We start from the raw sequence: 20,202 nt of genomic DNA on the forward strand, positions 1-20,202 counted from the left end.
ACTGCCTTTATTTATTATTATAAGTATTGCCCTTGCGTCATCGCTATAAGAGTTTGCAGCCATCGCGGCAGGGTTAAATTTATTGCATTAAAATGGATTCCGTTATTAAATTAATGTTTTAAGGTATTGCATAGGCGCTATGGCGGGTCCTTAATAAAACCAGCCTTTTTCTTAAAAATATTTAAATAAGTAAATTAAAACAAAATTAATATAAAAACTTAAAATATAATTAATATTAAAAAGAAGCTATTTTATATAAAACCTTAATAACTTTTAATTATATTATATTTATCTTAATTACTTTAAATTAATAAAATTAATTAAAAATAAGGAATTTAAAGCAGTTACAATTAATTAAAATTAACTTTTATTAATTTCTTTATATTAAGTAAATATTATAATTAATAAAAGTTAATAAATATTATAAAAATTAATTATAATATAATATTAATTATAATATAATAAATTATATTAATGCTTTTATTTAAATATAATATTAAGTATATTAAAATATTAAAAATCTTATTAATTACTATCTTTAATATTATATATTAAAGTTTTTAAATAAATAAAAAATTAAAAGTTTTCTTTATATCTTTCTTTTATAATATTAATATTATAAGTTTTTATATATTTAAAGCTTTATTTCTTATAAAAAGTATTAAATTCTTAATAATAAATATCCTTTATAAAATTATATTTTTTAAGATTTATAAATAATAAGCATTTTTATTAAAAGCTTTATAAATAATAAATAATCCTTTTAAATAATATTATATCCTTATTAAAATTAAATAATTTATACTTTATATATAATTATATATAATATAATTTATTATTAAGTAGCTAATATGAATTTATATAATAAGTATACTTAGTAAATGGTTATCTAGGTTACGTAACCTGGAATTCTTATACTTAGGCTTGGTTTTAAGGTATTTGCTAAGGAAGGTCCTAGTCTTCCTCTTTATTATTTATACTTTTTATTTAATTTAATTAGATTCTTAAAACTTATTTTTAAAATGCATAATATTATAAATAATCCTTTTCTTTGCCTAGCTAATTTAGGAAAGTATAATTTTTATTTTTTAACCTTTATATTAATATAATTAAATTCCTTTACTTTTTATATATTTATTTATTAAACATACCCCTTTATAAAGTACTTAAGATCTTAATACTTAATAAATTAAAATATAAGCTAAGATTTAAATTAGTGCTAATTTAATTAAGTTAGAATATGCTTAATTATATTATATATATAGTTAATTAGCATTAAAACTTAATAATATTAAATTAATTAATGTTTTTTATGCATTTTTAACTTAAGTAAAGGACTTTAAATAAGCGGGATATAAAGAATATAACGTAGCTTTTTTAATTTTTATTATAAAAACTATATATAAAGATTTAAATAAACTAAAAAAAACAAACTAATGCTTAGCTAATATATAATAATTAAGCTTAATAAATACCTTTTTATATAAATTTAATTCTACCTTATTTAAAGTAAAAGCTAACGCTTAGCCCTTAAATGCTAAAATAATATTATTAATTATAGCTTTAAATAAGTTAATAAAGAAATATTTAAAAATAAAAAACTAGCTTAATAATTATAATAGCTTTTATATTCTTTTATAAAGGTTATTTAATGCATTATTAATAAAACTTAAGCTTTTTTTTTAAGTTATTAACTTAATAAAGATTAACTTTATATACTTATAAATAAAAATAATTATATTAAGCCCTTGCTTTAAATGCAATAAGCTAAGGCATATTGCTTAATTTTATAAGGAATTAAAAGCAGCAGCCATATAATCTTTATTAATTACCATAATAAATTAAAAAAGGAGATAAATAAGGGGAAGTAAAAAAAAGCAAAATATAATAAGATAAGTATGGATTTTATATTAAATAAGATAAAAGTATTATAAAACGGCAACCTACCTTTATTAATGGCCTTAAAGTAGTTTAAAACGCTAATTAAGGCTAATTAAATTAAATTCATTAATTAAGGTAAACTAAGCAAAAACTAAAAATAATAATATAATATTTATAAATTATATTTATGCACTAAGCAAAGTAATTTCCATAAGGTTACTATAGATTTTTAATAATTATTAATTAATTAAAAGGCTTAATAAGATTAAATTTAATTAAGGGGTAATAAAATAAATATACTTAGTAAATAGTTATTTAGGTTATATAACCCGGAATTCTTATACTTAGGCTTAATTTTAAGACATTTACTAAAGAAGGTCCTAATCTTCCTTCTTATCATTTATACTTCCTATTTAATTTAATTAAATTCCCAGAACTTATTTTTAAAACCCGTAATAATTTATAGCTAATTTTTATAATATTACTTAATTTTAATTAACTTTAATACTTACTTAATATAAAGGAATTAATTAAATTTAGCATTAATTAATGCTAATTACTTTTAATTATTTATTTTTATTTTATTTTATTAATTTAAAGTAAGTAATATAAATATAATTTTAATATAAATAACTAACTTTTAATAAGAAATATATATTCAATATTAATTAATATTAATTATATTATTAAAAATATAGTTTATTATTAATTATTTAAAATATATATATTAATATTAATTAATATTAATAAGGTTAAAAAAGCTATAATTTATTTAAAATTTAATTAATTAAAAGATTTTATATCTTTTTTATAAGTTTTTAAATTATATTTAATTTTATTATAATTATTATATTATTATTTAATTAATTTGCTATAAATTGCTTTCTTAATATTATTACTTATTTTATTAATTAATTACTTTGTTATAGGCTCGGCCTTAAAGGGGCTGCAGGCTGGCTAGCGCCTTCTTCTATAAGCTGCAAAACAGCAACCATTTAAACCAAAAGGTACGTAATAATCCAAGCTCCCTTAGATTATCTAGCCACACTATATAAGGCTTGGGCAATAGCCTAAGCCCATTACATATTTTTCCTTTTATTTTTCTTATATAAAAGCTTAAAGTTTCTTAATAATAAGTACCTTTTTAAGCTATATTTAAGTTTTTTTAGCCCTTTAATATTTAATAAATATTATATTAATATTTAAAATATATAAATTTACTTATAAAAATAATTAAATATATTATAGCTTATATCTTCTTTATTAATTTATTAATAAGCTTTATAATTAATATAAGGCAGCTTTTTTAATAAATAAAGATTTTATTTTTAATATAATTTAATTAATTAATCATTTATTAAGCATTAAATAATTTTTAAAACTTTTAATATTAAGGAAAAAAAAAAAAGAAATAATAAAATTTAAATTTTAAAGTAAAATTTTAACCTTTTTAAATATAAATTAAATATTATTTTTTATAAAAGTTTTATTATAAGCTATTATAAATATAAAAAAGAATTTAAACTTAATAATATAATTAATAAAGGCTTAAATAAAAAGGTTAATTTAATTATTATATATATATTTTAAAAATAAATATAATATAATATTTAATAATTAAAGTAAATAAAGAAAAAATATAATAATATATTAATAAAAATAATTTTATTATTTTTATAATATTAATTAAACTTAATTAATATATAGCTTTTATAATTATTTATTATTAATATTTAATATATATTTATTATTTATTACTTAATATATTTATTAAAATATTAAATTTATTTTAAATTAATATTATTATTTACTTATTTATTTAAAATAAGTTTAATAATTTAATTTTATAAAAATCTTAACTTTATAATTTAACTTATAAAATAATAAGTATTTTAAATAATTATAAATTATAAAATATATTAATTTATTATATTAATATATTTAATAATTATATTTAATTTTTAATTATTAAGTTAAATTAATTTAACTTTTTTTTATTTATTAAAATATATAATAATTATTAATATAATCATTATATATATTATAAAATTAATTTTATTAAAGATATATAAGTTATTAATTATAATATTATATTTAATTATTATATTTTAAAATAGCTTAAATTAATTTTTTATAATTTTTAAATCTTTATAAAAAGCATTTTAATAATTATAAAAATAATTAAATTTAATTTTAAGTTAGATTATATATTTATTAATAATATTAATATTAAATAATATTAATAAAAAGTTAATAATATGTTTTATATTAAAAAGTTTTAAAAGAATTTTTTTAATATTTTACTTAATTATATATTAAATAATTATTTATTCTTTAATTTAATTAAGTTTATATTAATTAATATATATATATATATTATTATAAAAATATTATTAATTTATTTTATAATATATAATTTATTTTTTAAAAAAAGATATATATTACTTAAGAAATAATTAATAATTATATATTATTTTATTTAAATAATTAAAATTTACTTTAAATAAAGAAAATATATTATATTTATTAATTTTTAATGCATTAAATATTTAAATAAGTAAATTAAAATAAAATTAATATATAAAATTAAGATATATTTAATATTAAAAAAGCTATTTTATATAAATTTTAATAACTTTTAATTATATTATATTTATATTATTTATATTAAATTAAAAAAAATAAATAAAAATAAAGAATTAAAAGTAATTAATATTAATTAATATTAAATTTTATTAACTTTTTTATATTAAATAAATATTAAAGTTAATAAAAATTAAATAATATTATAATAATTAATTATAAGGTAATATTAATTATTTAATAATAAATTACATTAAGATTTTATTTTTTATTATTATAATATTTTATATTAATTTATTATTATTAATAATATAAAGTTTTTAATTTTAAATTATTAATAACTTTATATTTAATTAAATATTATTTTTCTTTAAATTATAAAATTTTATTAATAATTTAATACTTAAAAGCCTTAAATTTAAATTATTATACTTAAGTAAGATTAAAATAATATAAAATTATATTATATAATAAATAATTTATATATTAATTTAAAAGTTATAAGTACATAAATTTAAGATTAAATAATAAGTTTATTAATTAATATATTATATTAATTATTTAAGTTATTATTAAAGTTATTATTATAAATTTATAAATTTAATAATTATAAATATATATAAAAGTTAAATAACTTAATAATATTAATATAATAAGTAATTAAAGCTTTAAGTATATTAAATATTTCTTTATTAATTTAAGTAATAAATATATAAATATTTATTTTTAATATAAATTATTAATTAAATAAATAATTTCTCTTTCTTTTTATTATTATAAAAATTATTTAATATTTCTTTTTATAATATTATACTTAATTTCTATAAATATTTAAATATTATAATTAAATTTAGCTAATTTTTAATAACTTAAAATTTCTTTTATAAATATATCTTCTTATTATATAAGGCTTATATTAATTATTAAAATTATTTTTCTTATTATAAAATTATAATTAATATTATTAAAAATTAATTTTATTAATAAAAGCTCAATTAACTCTTTTATAATCCTTTACTTATATTTTATTTATTAAAATATTATACTTTTCTTTTAAAGATTATTAAGTAAATAATAATTATAAATTTATATATTTAATAATTATAATAATAAATAAAATTTAAAAAGAATTTTATATTTTTTAAATATAAATATTAAGTTTAATCTTAAATTTTATTAATTTTATTATTTTAAAGAAATTATTTATTAATTTTATAAATATACTTAATAATATTAATATGCTTTTTATATTAATTTAATTTAATTATTAATATAATAAAATTAGCTAGCTTTATATTTAAAAAAACTTAATTAAAATTCTTAATATACTTAATTATAATTTTTTAATTTTAAATAAACTTAATACTTTTAAGTTATTATAAGTAATTATAATCGTTTTATTATAATAATATTAAGAAATACTTTATAAATAAATAATAAAATATTATATAATAATTATATTATAATATTTATAATATAAATAATTAAATTTATTATTTTTTTAAATAATAAACTTAATTAATATAATTTTAAAAGCATTATAAAAGTTATTATATTTTTTTTTATAATTTAATTTAATTATATTTTAAAAAAGTAATTAAATAATAAAAATATTAAATATATAAGAAACTTTTTTAAAATTTAATTAATTAAAAGTAAAATAAATGCATTTTTAATTATAAACTTATTATATTTTTATATATTATTAATAAATTAAAATATATTATCTTTTTTTATAATTAAAAACTATTAATTTTAATAAAATAAATTTAATTCCTTTAATATCTTTTAATTAATTTTCTTTTAAATATTTAAATTATTTTATTTTATAATATATATAAAATTAAAATACTTTTTAATTAATAAAATTTATATAATATTATTTATATTTCTTAAGATAATATAATTTTTAAAATAATAATGCTTATATAATTTTATTTTTATATTATTATTAATTTATAATTAATAAATAAATATTAAAATATAATTTTTTTATAATTATTCTTAAATACCATTCTTTTCTTGAATAAATTATAATTTAAATAATATTATTAAAAATTTAAGTTTTATTTATTTATTATATTTATTATTGGTTTGGCTTCTATATGGTTGGTAATAGATAAATAGAGTGTGTAATTAATTCGGCTATGGTGTGTGGAGGGTAGGTTGCAGCGAAGCTGCAGCCTTTCCTCGTCTAGCTATAAGCTAGCTATGGTAATTTGTGCGCGGGGTATGTAACCGCTAGCTGGCAGCCAGCTAGCATTACCTGGCAGCTACTATTAATAAGATTAGTTTAAACCTTATACTTTTAAATTTATGCATTGCCTATAGCGCACTTACTATATAGGCACGCTATATATAATACCTATATATATTATTCTTATATTAGCAGTCTTTTATATATATGCGTGCATATGCTTTAAAATCATGCTTTTCCTTTAAATCATTGCTTAGCTAATTAAATTGCTTAATTAATGTAAATATCTTGTTTTTTAGAGGGCTATAATGGGTTAAGTGCCCTATGGCCATTGCTTTAATGGGTTAAGTATAAGTATTTAAATGCAAGTGTTTAAGTATAAGTATGTTTAAGTGCGAGTATTTAAGTTGCTTAAATTACTTAATTAAATTATTTAATTGCTAACACTTTAAAACTCTAGAGTATTTAAATGCCGTGCTTTGATTGGTTGATTGTCACTTTAACAGCTTCTTTTTTTTTTTTTTTTTATTATTAAGTTGGCTAAGGTGCCTAAGGGATAAATTGAGTTTAAGCTGGTAGTGGCTATTGCTATTATATGCTTGGCTTCCCTTAAGGCTATGGCGATAGCGATAATTGCTAATACCATTAAAGTTTTAGTGATTTTGGTATTTTATATGCATAATGCAACTAATTAGATGATATGAAGGGGTATTCCCATTAGTATGCTTAATAGCCTTATGGGGGAGGAGGCTATTAAGGAGGAGTTGGTTAAGGAGGAGGTTAATGAGAAGTGACTTGCTAAGGATGAGCTAGCTGCAAAGAAGGCTATGATTGCCTTTAAGGCTATTAAGGAGGAAGCTGCTAAGGAGGAGCTTGTTAAGAAGGAGGCTGCTGATGAGGAGGCTGCTGATAAGGAGGTTGTTGAGGAGGAGTTGGCTAAGGAGGAGTGTTGAGATTATTAGCGTTGTTAGCATTGCTTACCAACTTATTGCGATAGGCATTAAAGATATATACCTTTAGCTTGCGCTTTAACTTAAATGTTAAGTTATATTATTAATAAATAGTGTTCTCATGCTGCGTGCTTATGGCTTCCATGAATGACTTTGTTATTATAACTTAGGGATTTATAAATGCCTATAAATAGCGCTTAAAGGTGGTTGCTTTTGGAGGGTTTTAAGGAGGGTTGAATGGCTAGGGGGCAGGGGCTCTTTTGCGGCTAATGGTAGGCATTATTGCTGTTAAGGTTATTGCCGTTGTTATTAGGGTAGATCTTAAGATAGTTAATCGTGAGGCAAAGGGGAAGGGAAGAGAATGTTCTTTTGCTATGCTTATAGATTAATGATTAGCTTTTAAACTATTTATCCGCAAGTAGTAGCGCTTAAATGCTATTATTACTTGACAAACTAACCTTTATTAATTCTAAGGCAATTTATGCTTAAGATCTTATTAAAGGGTGTTAATAAAAAGGGCGTTGAGAAAAGGGAAGATTATGCTTATTAATTAAATTATTAATTAAACGTTAACTATCATTAAAAGGTAAATATCTTAAAGGTTTAATTAAGTCATTTATATAGCTAAACCAACAGTAAATCTTAACTAGTCCCCTTAACGGTTTTAAACTGGCTAAGAGAATCGCTTCTTTTGCCAACACTTTAAAGTATTTTAATTAAGCGTGCCAATCAAGTACGCAAATCACCCAAAAGAAACATTATTTGCCAATACTTTAAAGTGTTTAAGCGCCTTATGCTTTATTAAGTGTTCAGGGGTCTTTTTAAAGGGTTGGAGGGCCTAGGGCGTTAAGTAAGTGCCCTAAGGGGCATTAATTGCAAAAGAGGGCTTCTTAAGGGTGCCAAACGAGGGCTTCTTAAGGGTGCTAAGCGAGGGCTTCTTAAGGGTGCCAAGCAAGGGCTTCTTAAGGGTATTGCGAGGAGGGCTTTTCAACATATTAATTACAAGCAAAGGTGTTGGCAATTAAGGGTATTGCGAGGAAAGCTAAGAATGCGAGGGTAACATAATTAAAAGTTGGGCATTTACCATAAACTAATTAATTTTACTTAAAAGTTAAGCGTTTACCATAAATTAAATAAAATTAAGTAAAGCTTATTATTAATTTATTTAATAATTAAGGGTATTATGAAAAGGCTTTTAATAATTAAGGAAGGTTATAATTGCTTAAGGATATATTAAGGAAGGCTTTTTAATTAAAGCTTTTTATAATCATCATTATTAATAATCTGCGTTAATAAACGCAATTAAAAATCGAGTATTATTACTATAAACTAGTTTTTAATGCTTAGTTAAGGGTTTTAGCAGCTTATAATATTATCATTAGCATAAAGTCCCTTAACGGAATTATTATAAGCAAATAAGCTTTTAAGGGATGAAATTTATCTCTTTAATACCTAATTATTTATGCTTGCCAAGCAAGCACTAATTAATATTGATTTAGCTTCCATATAGTTGGTAATAGATAAATAGAGTATATAATTAATTCAGCTATAATATATAAAGGGTAGGTTGCAGCGAAGCTGCAGCCTTCCCCCATCTAGCTATAGGCTAGCTATAATGGTCCATGCACGGGGCACGTAACCGCCAGCTAGCAGCCGGCTAGCACCGGCTGGCAGCTGCTATCGATAAGACTAATCTAAACCTTGCACCTCCAAATCTATGCATTGCCTGCAGCACACCCACTGCATGGGCACGCTGCACGTAATGCCCATACATACTATTCCCACATTTATTAAATAATATTTATTTTTATATAAATCTTGCTTTTTATAATTATAAGGCTTTTTAATTAATTACCCTTTAAAGTATTATATTATTAAGTTTAAAGTTATTTATTAATTTAACTTTTAATTTAATAATTTTATATATAATATTAATTAATTAAACAATCTTTTAAATTCCTTAATTAATTAATCTTTCTTAAGCTTTTCTTACTTATTTATATATTAATTAATAAATATTATATTTATATTAATTTTTATCTTTATTAAACTTTTAATTATATAACTTTATTAATTCTTTATTTATAATTTAAAATTATTAATAAATAAATTAAAAATATTATTTAATTTTAATATATTTAATATTTATTTAAAAATATATTTATTATTAATAACTAATTATTTTTCCTTAATATTAATAATTATTTTCTTAATTAATTAATTTTTTAAAATAAATAATTAAAGCTAACTTTATTTATACATTTTACTTTTTTAAATTAAAACTTATTTAAATTAATTAATTTAAAATATAAATAAATAATATTTTTATTTAATTAAAGAATAATATATTTAAAAATACTTTATAATTAATATTTTCTTAATTAATAATAAAAAATATAATTTTATTTTATTATTTTATAATATATATATTTATTTTTATTATATTTATAATATTAATCTTAATATTATAATATATATTAAAAGAAATAAATATACTTATATTTAAAAGGGGAAATTTATTATAAATAAAAATATTAATAATATTTATTATAATATTTATATTAATAAAAGTTAAAAATAATTAATTTTATATTTTTTTAAAATAAATTAATAAAAAAAATGGTTATATTAATTATATATTTATTTATTATTTATTTAATTATAAAATATAATTTATCTTTTTTTATAAATTATTTTTATATTTAAAAAAACGTTTAAATTATTTATATATTTAGTAATTTTATAAAGATTATGTTTTTATTTAAATAAAACATAATTAAAAATATATATTAAATTTAATTATAATTATTAATAATAACTTTTTTATTTATTTAAATAACTTTATTAATATTTTATAATACTTAAATATAATTTATAAGATAATTAATTAATATAAATCTTATTATAATAATTTTATTTTATGTAAACTTTTTAAATATATTAAAAAATTATATTATTAATAAATTAAGAATAATAATAAGGTTTATAAAATCTTATTTTATTTTATTTTATAAAAATTTAAAATTATTTAAATAATAAAATAAGATTTAAAGCTTATATAATTATATTTATATTAATAACTTTCTTTATATATATTTACTTTAATTTAAGTTACTTAATTATATTATTAATATTTTTATAAAATTATTTTAAAAATATATTACTTATTTATATTATTTAATTTTAAATTTATTAACTTTAACTTAATTAATTAAGCTTTATTTTAAAAAAAATTAAAGATTCCTTATTTTTTAAATAAAAATAATTAATTAAGAAATTAAGTTATTTATTTTTAAAATTATAAATAAAGATATTAACAGTAAATATTAAAAAGAATATATTATATTAATTTTTATAAAATAATTAAATAATACTTTATTAATTATAATTAAAAGTTTACCTTTAAAGCTATTATTTCTTTAATAAAGAGCTATATATTTTAAAACTTAATTATTATTTATACTTTTATTATAATAATAAATAAGTAATTTATAAATATAATAAGTAATATTTTTTCTATTTTTATATTAAGTAATTATTAAGATATTAAACATTATTATAATATTTTATATATTATTATTTTTAAATTTAAATTAAAATCTTATTTTTATAATAATAATAATAATAATATTCTATTCACGTAAAGCTACAATATATATATATATATATATATAGAGCTTGCCAATTAGCATGCGGTCCCTTTGCAAATTCACCCATATTGGAAAAACCGTGCTTTGGAGTTGGATGAAAATTAATACGCCTCTTAATTTCTTTAATTAGGAGCTTTTCCCTTAACCTCTCTTAAGATTTATAAAGCCCTTTTTTACTTTTCTTTCCTAGTAATCCTTTCTTTTAATCCTAATCTTAATAAGGGCCGCTTTTTATAAGTAGATTTCTTGTAATTATTTAATAAAGGGTTATTACTTTCTTATTAAGGGCTATAGTTGCTTTAATGCGGAGTTATAAAGCTGCCTTTATTAATATAAAGCTTTTAATAAGGCTAATTAAGGCTTATAATAAAGCCTATTTATTAGTTAATTTTTAAAGGCCCCTTGCAAGGGGGCCTTTTTATAAGGTGCATTTTAAGGCGCTGCTAGCTTAAGGTTTTAAGGGCCTAAGGCTCTCTTTAGGTACTTATTTCCGTTAGTTTTGGTAGGGTTTTTAAGGCCCTAGGCATGGGCCCCTTTTTTAGCTAAGGGGGTTGCGGGTAGGCAAGCTGCGATTCGTTATAGCGTAGTTAAGGGGAAAATTCCTAAAAAAAGTCTTGGCGGCCGCGGCAGGGTTTAAACCTATGCTCTCCATAGAAAGAAGCCAGACGCATAACTAGTGTGCCATGCGGCCAAATCTTATTTTTATAAATTCCTTATAATATAAAATATTATTTTATATAAATACCTTTAATAATAATAATAATAAATAATTATATTATCCTTTATAATATTTCTTTAAATTAAGTAAATATCTTATTATTTCTTTTTTTATTTAAAATAATAATATTAATAATAATTATTTAAATTAATAGCTTTATCTTATTTAGTTTATTATTAAGTTAATTTAAATATTTTTTTATAAAGAATATATATTTATTATTTAATTTTATTAAAGTTTTTAATTTTTTTATATTATTTAATTATTAAATTATTTTATTAACTTTTTAAATTTATTCTTTTTAAGGTTAATATTAGCTAAGTTAATGTATATTTATTAATAGCAAATTGGTTATATTTAAATTAGCTATATAAAAGGAAGAAGGGTTATGGCTATAAGCTGCAGAACCTCCTTTTAACTATAAACTATCTAGGGGTGGTTATATGCTGCCATATATAACCCTTGCTTGCCAATGCTTTAATGCTAATTACTTATAATGCTTATTATATTTAATGCTATTATCCCCTTATAATATGCTTATAACTATGTTAATAATCTTTAATTAAGTAATTAATATATGCCTTTAAAAAGTATATAAGAAAAGAAGTTAAATTAAACTTAAAACCATTAAATTTAAAATATTAATTAATTAAATTAGTTAAAGGTAATTAAAGATATATATTTATTTAATTATATTAAGTACTTATAAAAGGTAAATATATTAAATAATTTAAGTTATTATTAAGGAATTAAAGATTAATTATTTTATTAAAGTATATAATTAATAATTATAAGTTTCTTTAATTTATAACTTATTGAAATGTTAAGATTTAATTTATTAATAGGATGCGGCCTGCTGATTATATCTCTTCCTTCCCTTTGGCTTAAATAGCCAGTCCTTAAGTACAAAGTAGGTCCTTTTATTCTCCAGGCTTTCATTCTAGAGCCTATTCCTTTTCAGGCATACTTTAAGATATTTTAAAAATATTTAAAAGCTCCTTTTTCCAATATTACCACTCTTAAAGATCATTTCCTAAATATTATTACCATTATTATTATTATTAATCAGCCTTCCTATACTAAGCTTCTTGCAAAAGTCTTTAAATGCTAAGCAAGCTAATGGTTTTATCAATCTATCCGCTACCATTTCCTAAGTAAATACTTATTAAACTTTAACTTATTTAATTTAAAGAGCTTTTTAAATAAAGTAGTATTTAGTGTATATATGCTTAGTCTTTATGTAATACTTAGGCTTTTTTGCAAGCCTAATTACTAACTCGCTATTTATCTTAAGGATTACGCCATCCTTTACGTTAAGTTCCTCTTTAAGTTTAATCTTTATTAAGAAGTTCCTAACCTAAATTGCCTCTTAAACTACATTAAAGGCTAACTTATACTTTGCCTTATATAAGGAAATAGAAATAGGTGCGCTTCTCCTTAAAGATTAGGAGATAGCTCTCTTTCTAAGCATCATTATTTAGCCTCCAATTAACTTTAAGTCCTTTGGGTTGTCGTTATAGCTGCTATTTGCAAAGATTTCCAAATCGCTAATCTTTTAATATAGTATTTCGTAGTTTATGGAATATTTAATATACTTTTACATTTAATTAAGCGAAATTGCATGCTTTTAATTTAGGTTAAAATTAAATTTCCTAAGTACTCCCATTAACTTTGCAAAGTTAGGTTTAGTCTTAATCATTAGGTAAATAAGTAATTTAACTTATAATTAATAGGCATATTTAGCTTTATTAATTACAACTTTATTAACTTTAAGATAAAGCCTTGTTAATATTCCTAGTTCCGTTAAAGTAGAGATTAAATGTACGTCCTGTATGTAAAACTTCTCCAGCATTTATTTTATATAATAAGTTTAATGAATAAATATACTTTCATCCTTTAATTGCTTGTGGTTAATGTTAAGGAAGTATTTAATCTTTCCTATATAATTAATATTAAAGTTTTAAGTAAGGAGTTTATAAATATATATTAAAATATTTTAATTACGTTAATTTATAAAGTATAAATTATTATAATTATTATATTAATATTTTATTTATAATGCATTTTATAAACTTATATTTTTATTATTTATAATGCTTAAGTTAAATAAAAATTAAATTAAACCCTTAAATTAATAATAATATTATTTTATTTTTAACTTATAATATACCTTAATTTAATTTAACTTAAGCTTAATTATACTTAATATTTATAATTAAATAAAGATTAATTAATTATAAAGAAGAAAAGTTAAATATAAAGAATTATTAAGAAATTATTTAATATTAATTAAATTAATAAATAAAAATATATAAAAAATTAATATATAAGTATTAAATTATAAAATTTAATTAAAAATACTTATTAAATATAAGTTAGTAAATTAAATATTTATAAAGGAAATAGCTTATATTATTACCTTTATGGGTAAAATTCTTAATATATAAATATTATTATTAAAATCTTAAATATAAAGTATTACCCTTAAAAGGAATATAAATAAAAGTTGATTAATTATATTATTTTATAAAGTAATTTATAAATAATTAATAAAAGGGAATTAAAGTTTTATTAATTTAATATACTTTTATTAATAATTATAAAAACTTAATTATTTTAATAATCTTTTCTTTATAATATTATTATAATTATATTAACTTATTATATTTTTTTTTATTTAAGTAAGTAACTACTCTTAATTAATATAACTTTATATTTTAATTATAATTTTATTTATATATATAAATTACTTAAAAGTTTTATTTAATATTCCCTTTATAAAGGCATTTATTAAATTTATTAAATTTTATACTTTTTATATAATTATTAAAATATTATTAAGTTAATTATAAGATATTATTTTATAATTATATTAAGCTTAATTAAATATTTATATAATAAGTATAAATTAATATAAATTATTAAGGAAATAATATTAATATTAAAATAAGTAATAATTTAATATAAAGTTAATATTAAAATAAGATTTATATTAAAATTATAAATTATATTATAAATTTTAAAAATAAGAATACTTTAAGTAACTTTTTTATATTTAATAAAAAATTAATAAATAATATTATTAAATATATTTAATTTTATAATACTTTTATTTTAAGTTTTATTAATTATAATAATAATAAAGTTAATTTATTAATTAAAATCTTAATTATTAATAAAAAAATTATTAATAAAAATAAATAGCTTAATTATAATTAAGTTAAGTAATATATATTATATATTATATTTAAAATTATTAATTTATTATTAAAGTTTTTTATTTAACTTAATATAGTTTTCTTTATTTAAATTAATAATTTAAATAATTATAAATAAATTAAATATTACCTTTAATTAATAAATAAAGGTTAAGTAAGTATTATATATTTATTATTTAATATATTATTATCTTTAATTAAGAAATATTATTTATATAAAAATAATTTTAATATTTTATCTTTTTTAATATATGTTAATATTATTATTATTTATAATAATAATTTTTATTTTATTAAAATTAAATATTATATTATAAATAAGTATAATTTTTAATTTATATTAAATATTTATTATTTTAATCTTCTTTTTTTTATTATTAAAAATATTAAAAAAATAGTAAAAAGAATATTATTTATTTATATTATTATTTAAGATAAGAAAATATAAATTATAAATAAAAATAATTATATTTAATTCTTTATAATAATATTATATAAAGAATTAATAATATATATAATTATATTAAAAGAATATTTATTATAAATTTTTAATAATAACTTTATAAGTATTATATATTTAAGCTTTAACTTTAATTATAAATAAATTTAAATAATATTTTAAAGTTTATATATATTTTTTATTTAAAAAAATATTAAAGTAATTAAAAGATACTAACTTAATTATTAAATAATAAAAAATTAAATAAGAATTTTTTTTTTTTATAATTATTATAATTAGCTATTATAAGGTATAATTTTTTATAAGGTTTTTTAATTTTACTTTTAATTTTATATATTACTTAAAACTTAAAAAGCTATATATTATTATATATTTTCTTATAATTAAAGTTCTTAAATAAAGTTTTAAATATAATAATTATATTATTTTATTAAAGCTTTAATATAAGATTATAATTATTATATCTATATTATATAATAATCTTTTAATTAAGAAATATTTAAATTATAAATATTTATATTAAAAATATCTTAATAAAAGTTTTTAACTTATTTTTTGTTTTTAAAGATTATCCTTATTGCTTTAATTTTGAAGGATTTAAGTATATATTTAAGATTTAATTTAAAATATATAATATATTATAAATTATTATTTAATTATAAAGTTTAAATTATAATATCTTTTATTTTATTATAATAATATAGCTATATTATTATAAATTAAAAAATTATTAAATTATTAAAAGAATTTAATATAAGGTTATAATTATTATTAATAAGAAGTTTATATAAGCTTTATTATTTATTTTTTTAATTATATTTTTATATTACTTTATAATAATAAATTAACAATTTTTATAATATTAAGTTTATTATAAGTATTAAAAACTATATTTATTTATTATTTAAGATTTATTTTCCTTAGGGTTTTTATTATTATTTTAAGAATTTTAACTTATTTTTATATTAAAAAAGTAAAAAGTAAGTTTTTTATAAGATATAAATAAGCTTTAAAAATAAGTAATATAAAAATAATTACTTAAAAGCTATAAATATTATTTATAAAATAACCTTTTTTATATAAATAATAATTAACTTAATATATAAAATATTAAATACTTATTAAAAAAAGTATAATAATATTTAACTTTATTAATAAATTAATAAGCTTTTATAAAAATTTATTTATAAGTAATTTTTATTATTTATTTTATTTTTTAAAATTTAATAAATATAATATTTATATTAATAATATAAAGAAATTAATTAAAAAGGTTAAAATAAATGTTAATTTAATATTTATAAAGTATTTTTTATATATTTTTAATTAAAAGTAATTTAAAAGATTAAGTTATTTAAAATATTATTATAAACTTAATAATATAATAAATAAGCTTATTTTTTAAAAAAATATAATATTAATAATAATTTTATAATTAAAGTTATAATTATTTTTTAAAATAAACTTAAAATTTTATAAATTAAAATTATAATATTATTAATAATAATAAAACTTTATACTAATTTTTAAAGTTTTTATCTTTATATTATATTTAATATCTTTTTAAAAATAATTAAGATATTTAATTAATAAATATTTAAAATATTAATATAATTATAATAATTTATTAATAAAAAATATAATAAGAATATATAAAACATATTATAAGTATTTTTATTTTTAAATAATTAAAAAAGTTTTTAAAGCTATTTAATTATTATTAAATTAATTTATTTATTATACTTTATAAATATATATATAATTTATTTATATTTCTTATATAAAATAAAAAAAGAATATATTTATTAATAATATAAAAGGTAATTAAATTAATTATAATTTTCATTATTATTATTTTTAAAAATAAAGCTTATAATTCTTTATTAAATTTAATAAATACTTTTTTTATTTATAACGTATTAAATTAAATAAAAAAGAGTTTTTATATTAAAGCATAAAATATTATTTATATTATATTATAAATAAAATTATAATATTTATATAAAGAATAATATTTTTTAATTAAGATAAATTAAAAAAATAAAAATAAATATTATATTTTCTTTACTTTTATTAATATTATTTTTCCTAATAATTATATTTTTTAAAAAGAAATAATAAAAAAAGTATTACTTATAATAATTTAATAATATATTATATTATTTTTATAATTATTTTCCTTTTTATTAAAAATAATTTTTATATTAAGCTTTTTATATTTTATAAGAAATATAATATAATTAATTTTATTATAAATATAATATTTTTTATTTTTAAAAATACTTTAATAATTATTATAATAATAATAATTTTAAAAATAAAAGCTATTATTATTTAAATTATTATAATTAAAATTACTTTATTTAAAATTATTATAATATTAATTAAAATTATATTAAAAATTAAGTTTAAAAAAGTTTTAGTTTTAAAAATAATAATTTATATAAATACTTAAAATTAAAAAATATATATTAAAGTTTTAATATATTTATATAAATATTAATAATTATTATTTATAAAATATTATTTTCTTAATAAAGTATATTAAATACTTATTAATATAATTATAATTTATTAAATATTATAATAAAAACTTTTTAAAAATATTTATTAATATGTTTTAAGTTAATATATATTTTATTAAATATAATTAAGATTTAATTATAAAAGTATTATTAATAATTAATCTTTATATTAAAATAAGCTTAAAGTTTTAAATATATATTATAAATAAAATAACTTATATTAATATAATAAATATAATAAATTTTAATATATTCTTTTAAAATTAAAGAAAATATTATATAAAATTATTTAAGTTTAATATTTATTATTTAATAAATTATATAATTTATTATCTTAATTTTTATTTTTATTTTATATTTTATTAAATTATGTATTATTATTAATATTAAGAAAGTTATTTATTATTTTTTTAGGAAATAAGTTTTTATATAAATTATAAAATTATAAAGGTTTTAATATTATAATAAATAATAATATTAAATATAAAGTTTTTATTAATTCCTTTAAGAAAATACTTTTAAATTATTTTTTAAATTATAAACATTTTAAATATTTTAATAAATTTAATTTTTATTAAAATAATATTTCTTTATATTTTAAGGAAATCATTATATTTAATTAATTAATGGTTTTCTTTTTATAAAATAATAATTATAATATTTATTATAAGAAAATTAATTAAATTAACCTTTATTTTAATTTTATAAATAATAAAACATTAAAAAATTAAAGCCTTTAAATTTCTTTATTACTTTTAATAAAAGAAAATAATTACTTTAAGTTTTAAGGGGGAAAAAAGTTATAAATAATAAAATTATATTAAAAGCTAAGATTTTTTAAATTTTTTAAATAATAAATATTTTTTAAATACTTATTATTTTTAATTTTTAAAGTTAAAGCTATTAAATATAAAGCTTAAAGAAATTATATATATTAATTACCTTATATAATTTCTTTTCTTATTATAAAGAATATTTATTATATATAAATAATGCTTTTTTTTAATATTAATTTTTTTTAAAGGAATGTTTTAAAATTTTAAATAATTATTAACTTTTTAAATATTATTATATTTTAAATAGTAAAGTTTTTTATAAAGCATTAAAGTAAATTATTCTTTATATTTTAATATTGTATTATTTCCTTTATAAATTTAAAAATAATAATATTTACTTAATTAAATATATTATTTATCTTAATAATTAAAATTAATTTATTAATTTTAAAATCTTTTATTAAAATTAAAAAATAATTAAAGTTTTTATATAAAAATATTATTAATATTTAAAGGTATTTCTTTAACATTATTATTAAACTTAATTATCTTATTAAGTTATTAAACTATTTAAATAATTTATATATAATAAAAAAAATAAGTAATTTAAAGAATATATTAAGGTTATTTTAAAGTATAAAAAGAAAGTATTAATTATATAATAAAAGAATATTAATTAAAAAAATATTTATTAATTTAAGTAAATATAAAGTATTATTTATATTAAAGTAAAGTAATTATAAGCATTTTTAGCATTAATTATATAATAAAATATATTATATAATTAATAAGTTAAATTTTTATAATAAAAAAGTTAAAATATTATTAATTTCTTTTTATTAAATTTAATTATAATATAATTATTAATACTTAATTAAGTAAAGTTTTATTATTAATAATTACTTATCTTTATAATATTAATATTAATTATTTAATATAAATATTATAATTTAATTAATAATAATATAAATATATTACTTATTTATATTAATTATTTAATATAAATATTATAATTTAATTAATAATAATATAAATATATTACTTATTTACTTTATTATTTATAATTATTTATAAGTAATTATTAATTAATATTAACTAAGTTAATATATATTTATTAATAATTAATTAATTATATTTATATTAAGTATATAAAGAAAAGAAGGATTATAATTATAAGTTGCAAAACCTTTCTTTAGCTATAAATTATTTAAGGGTAATTATATATTATTATATATAATTTTTGC

At 14.5% G+C, this 20,202-nt stretch overlaps 1 protein-coding gene across 1 annotated transcript; it reads left to right on the plus strand.

The window, feature by feature from the left end:
* Nucleotides 1-7,398: 7,398 nt before the first annotated feature.
* INS49_005306 (uncharacterized protein) lies at nt 7,399-7,614 on the plus strand (the record flags this gene model as incomplete). Its single annotated transcript, XM_043166087.1, has 2 exons — nt 7,399-7,440; nt 7,504-7,614. The coding sequence occupies 2 exons, from the start codon at nt 7,399-7,401 to the stop codon at nt 7,612-7,614; spliced, it is 153 nt and encodes a 50-aa protein (XP_043017346.1).
* Between the last annotated feature and the right edge of the window lie 12,588 nt (nt 7,615-20,202).

Source organism: Diaporthe citri (genome assembly GCF_014595645.1).
Source record: "Diaporthe citri strain NFHF-8-4 chromosome Unknown scaffold_16, whole genome shotgun sequence".
NCBI classification, from domain to species: Eukaryota; Fungi; Ascomycota; class Sordariomycetes; order Diaporthales; family Diaporthaceae; genus Diaporthe; species Diaporthe citri.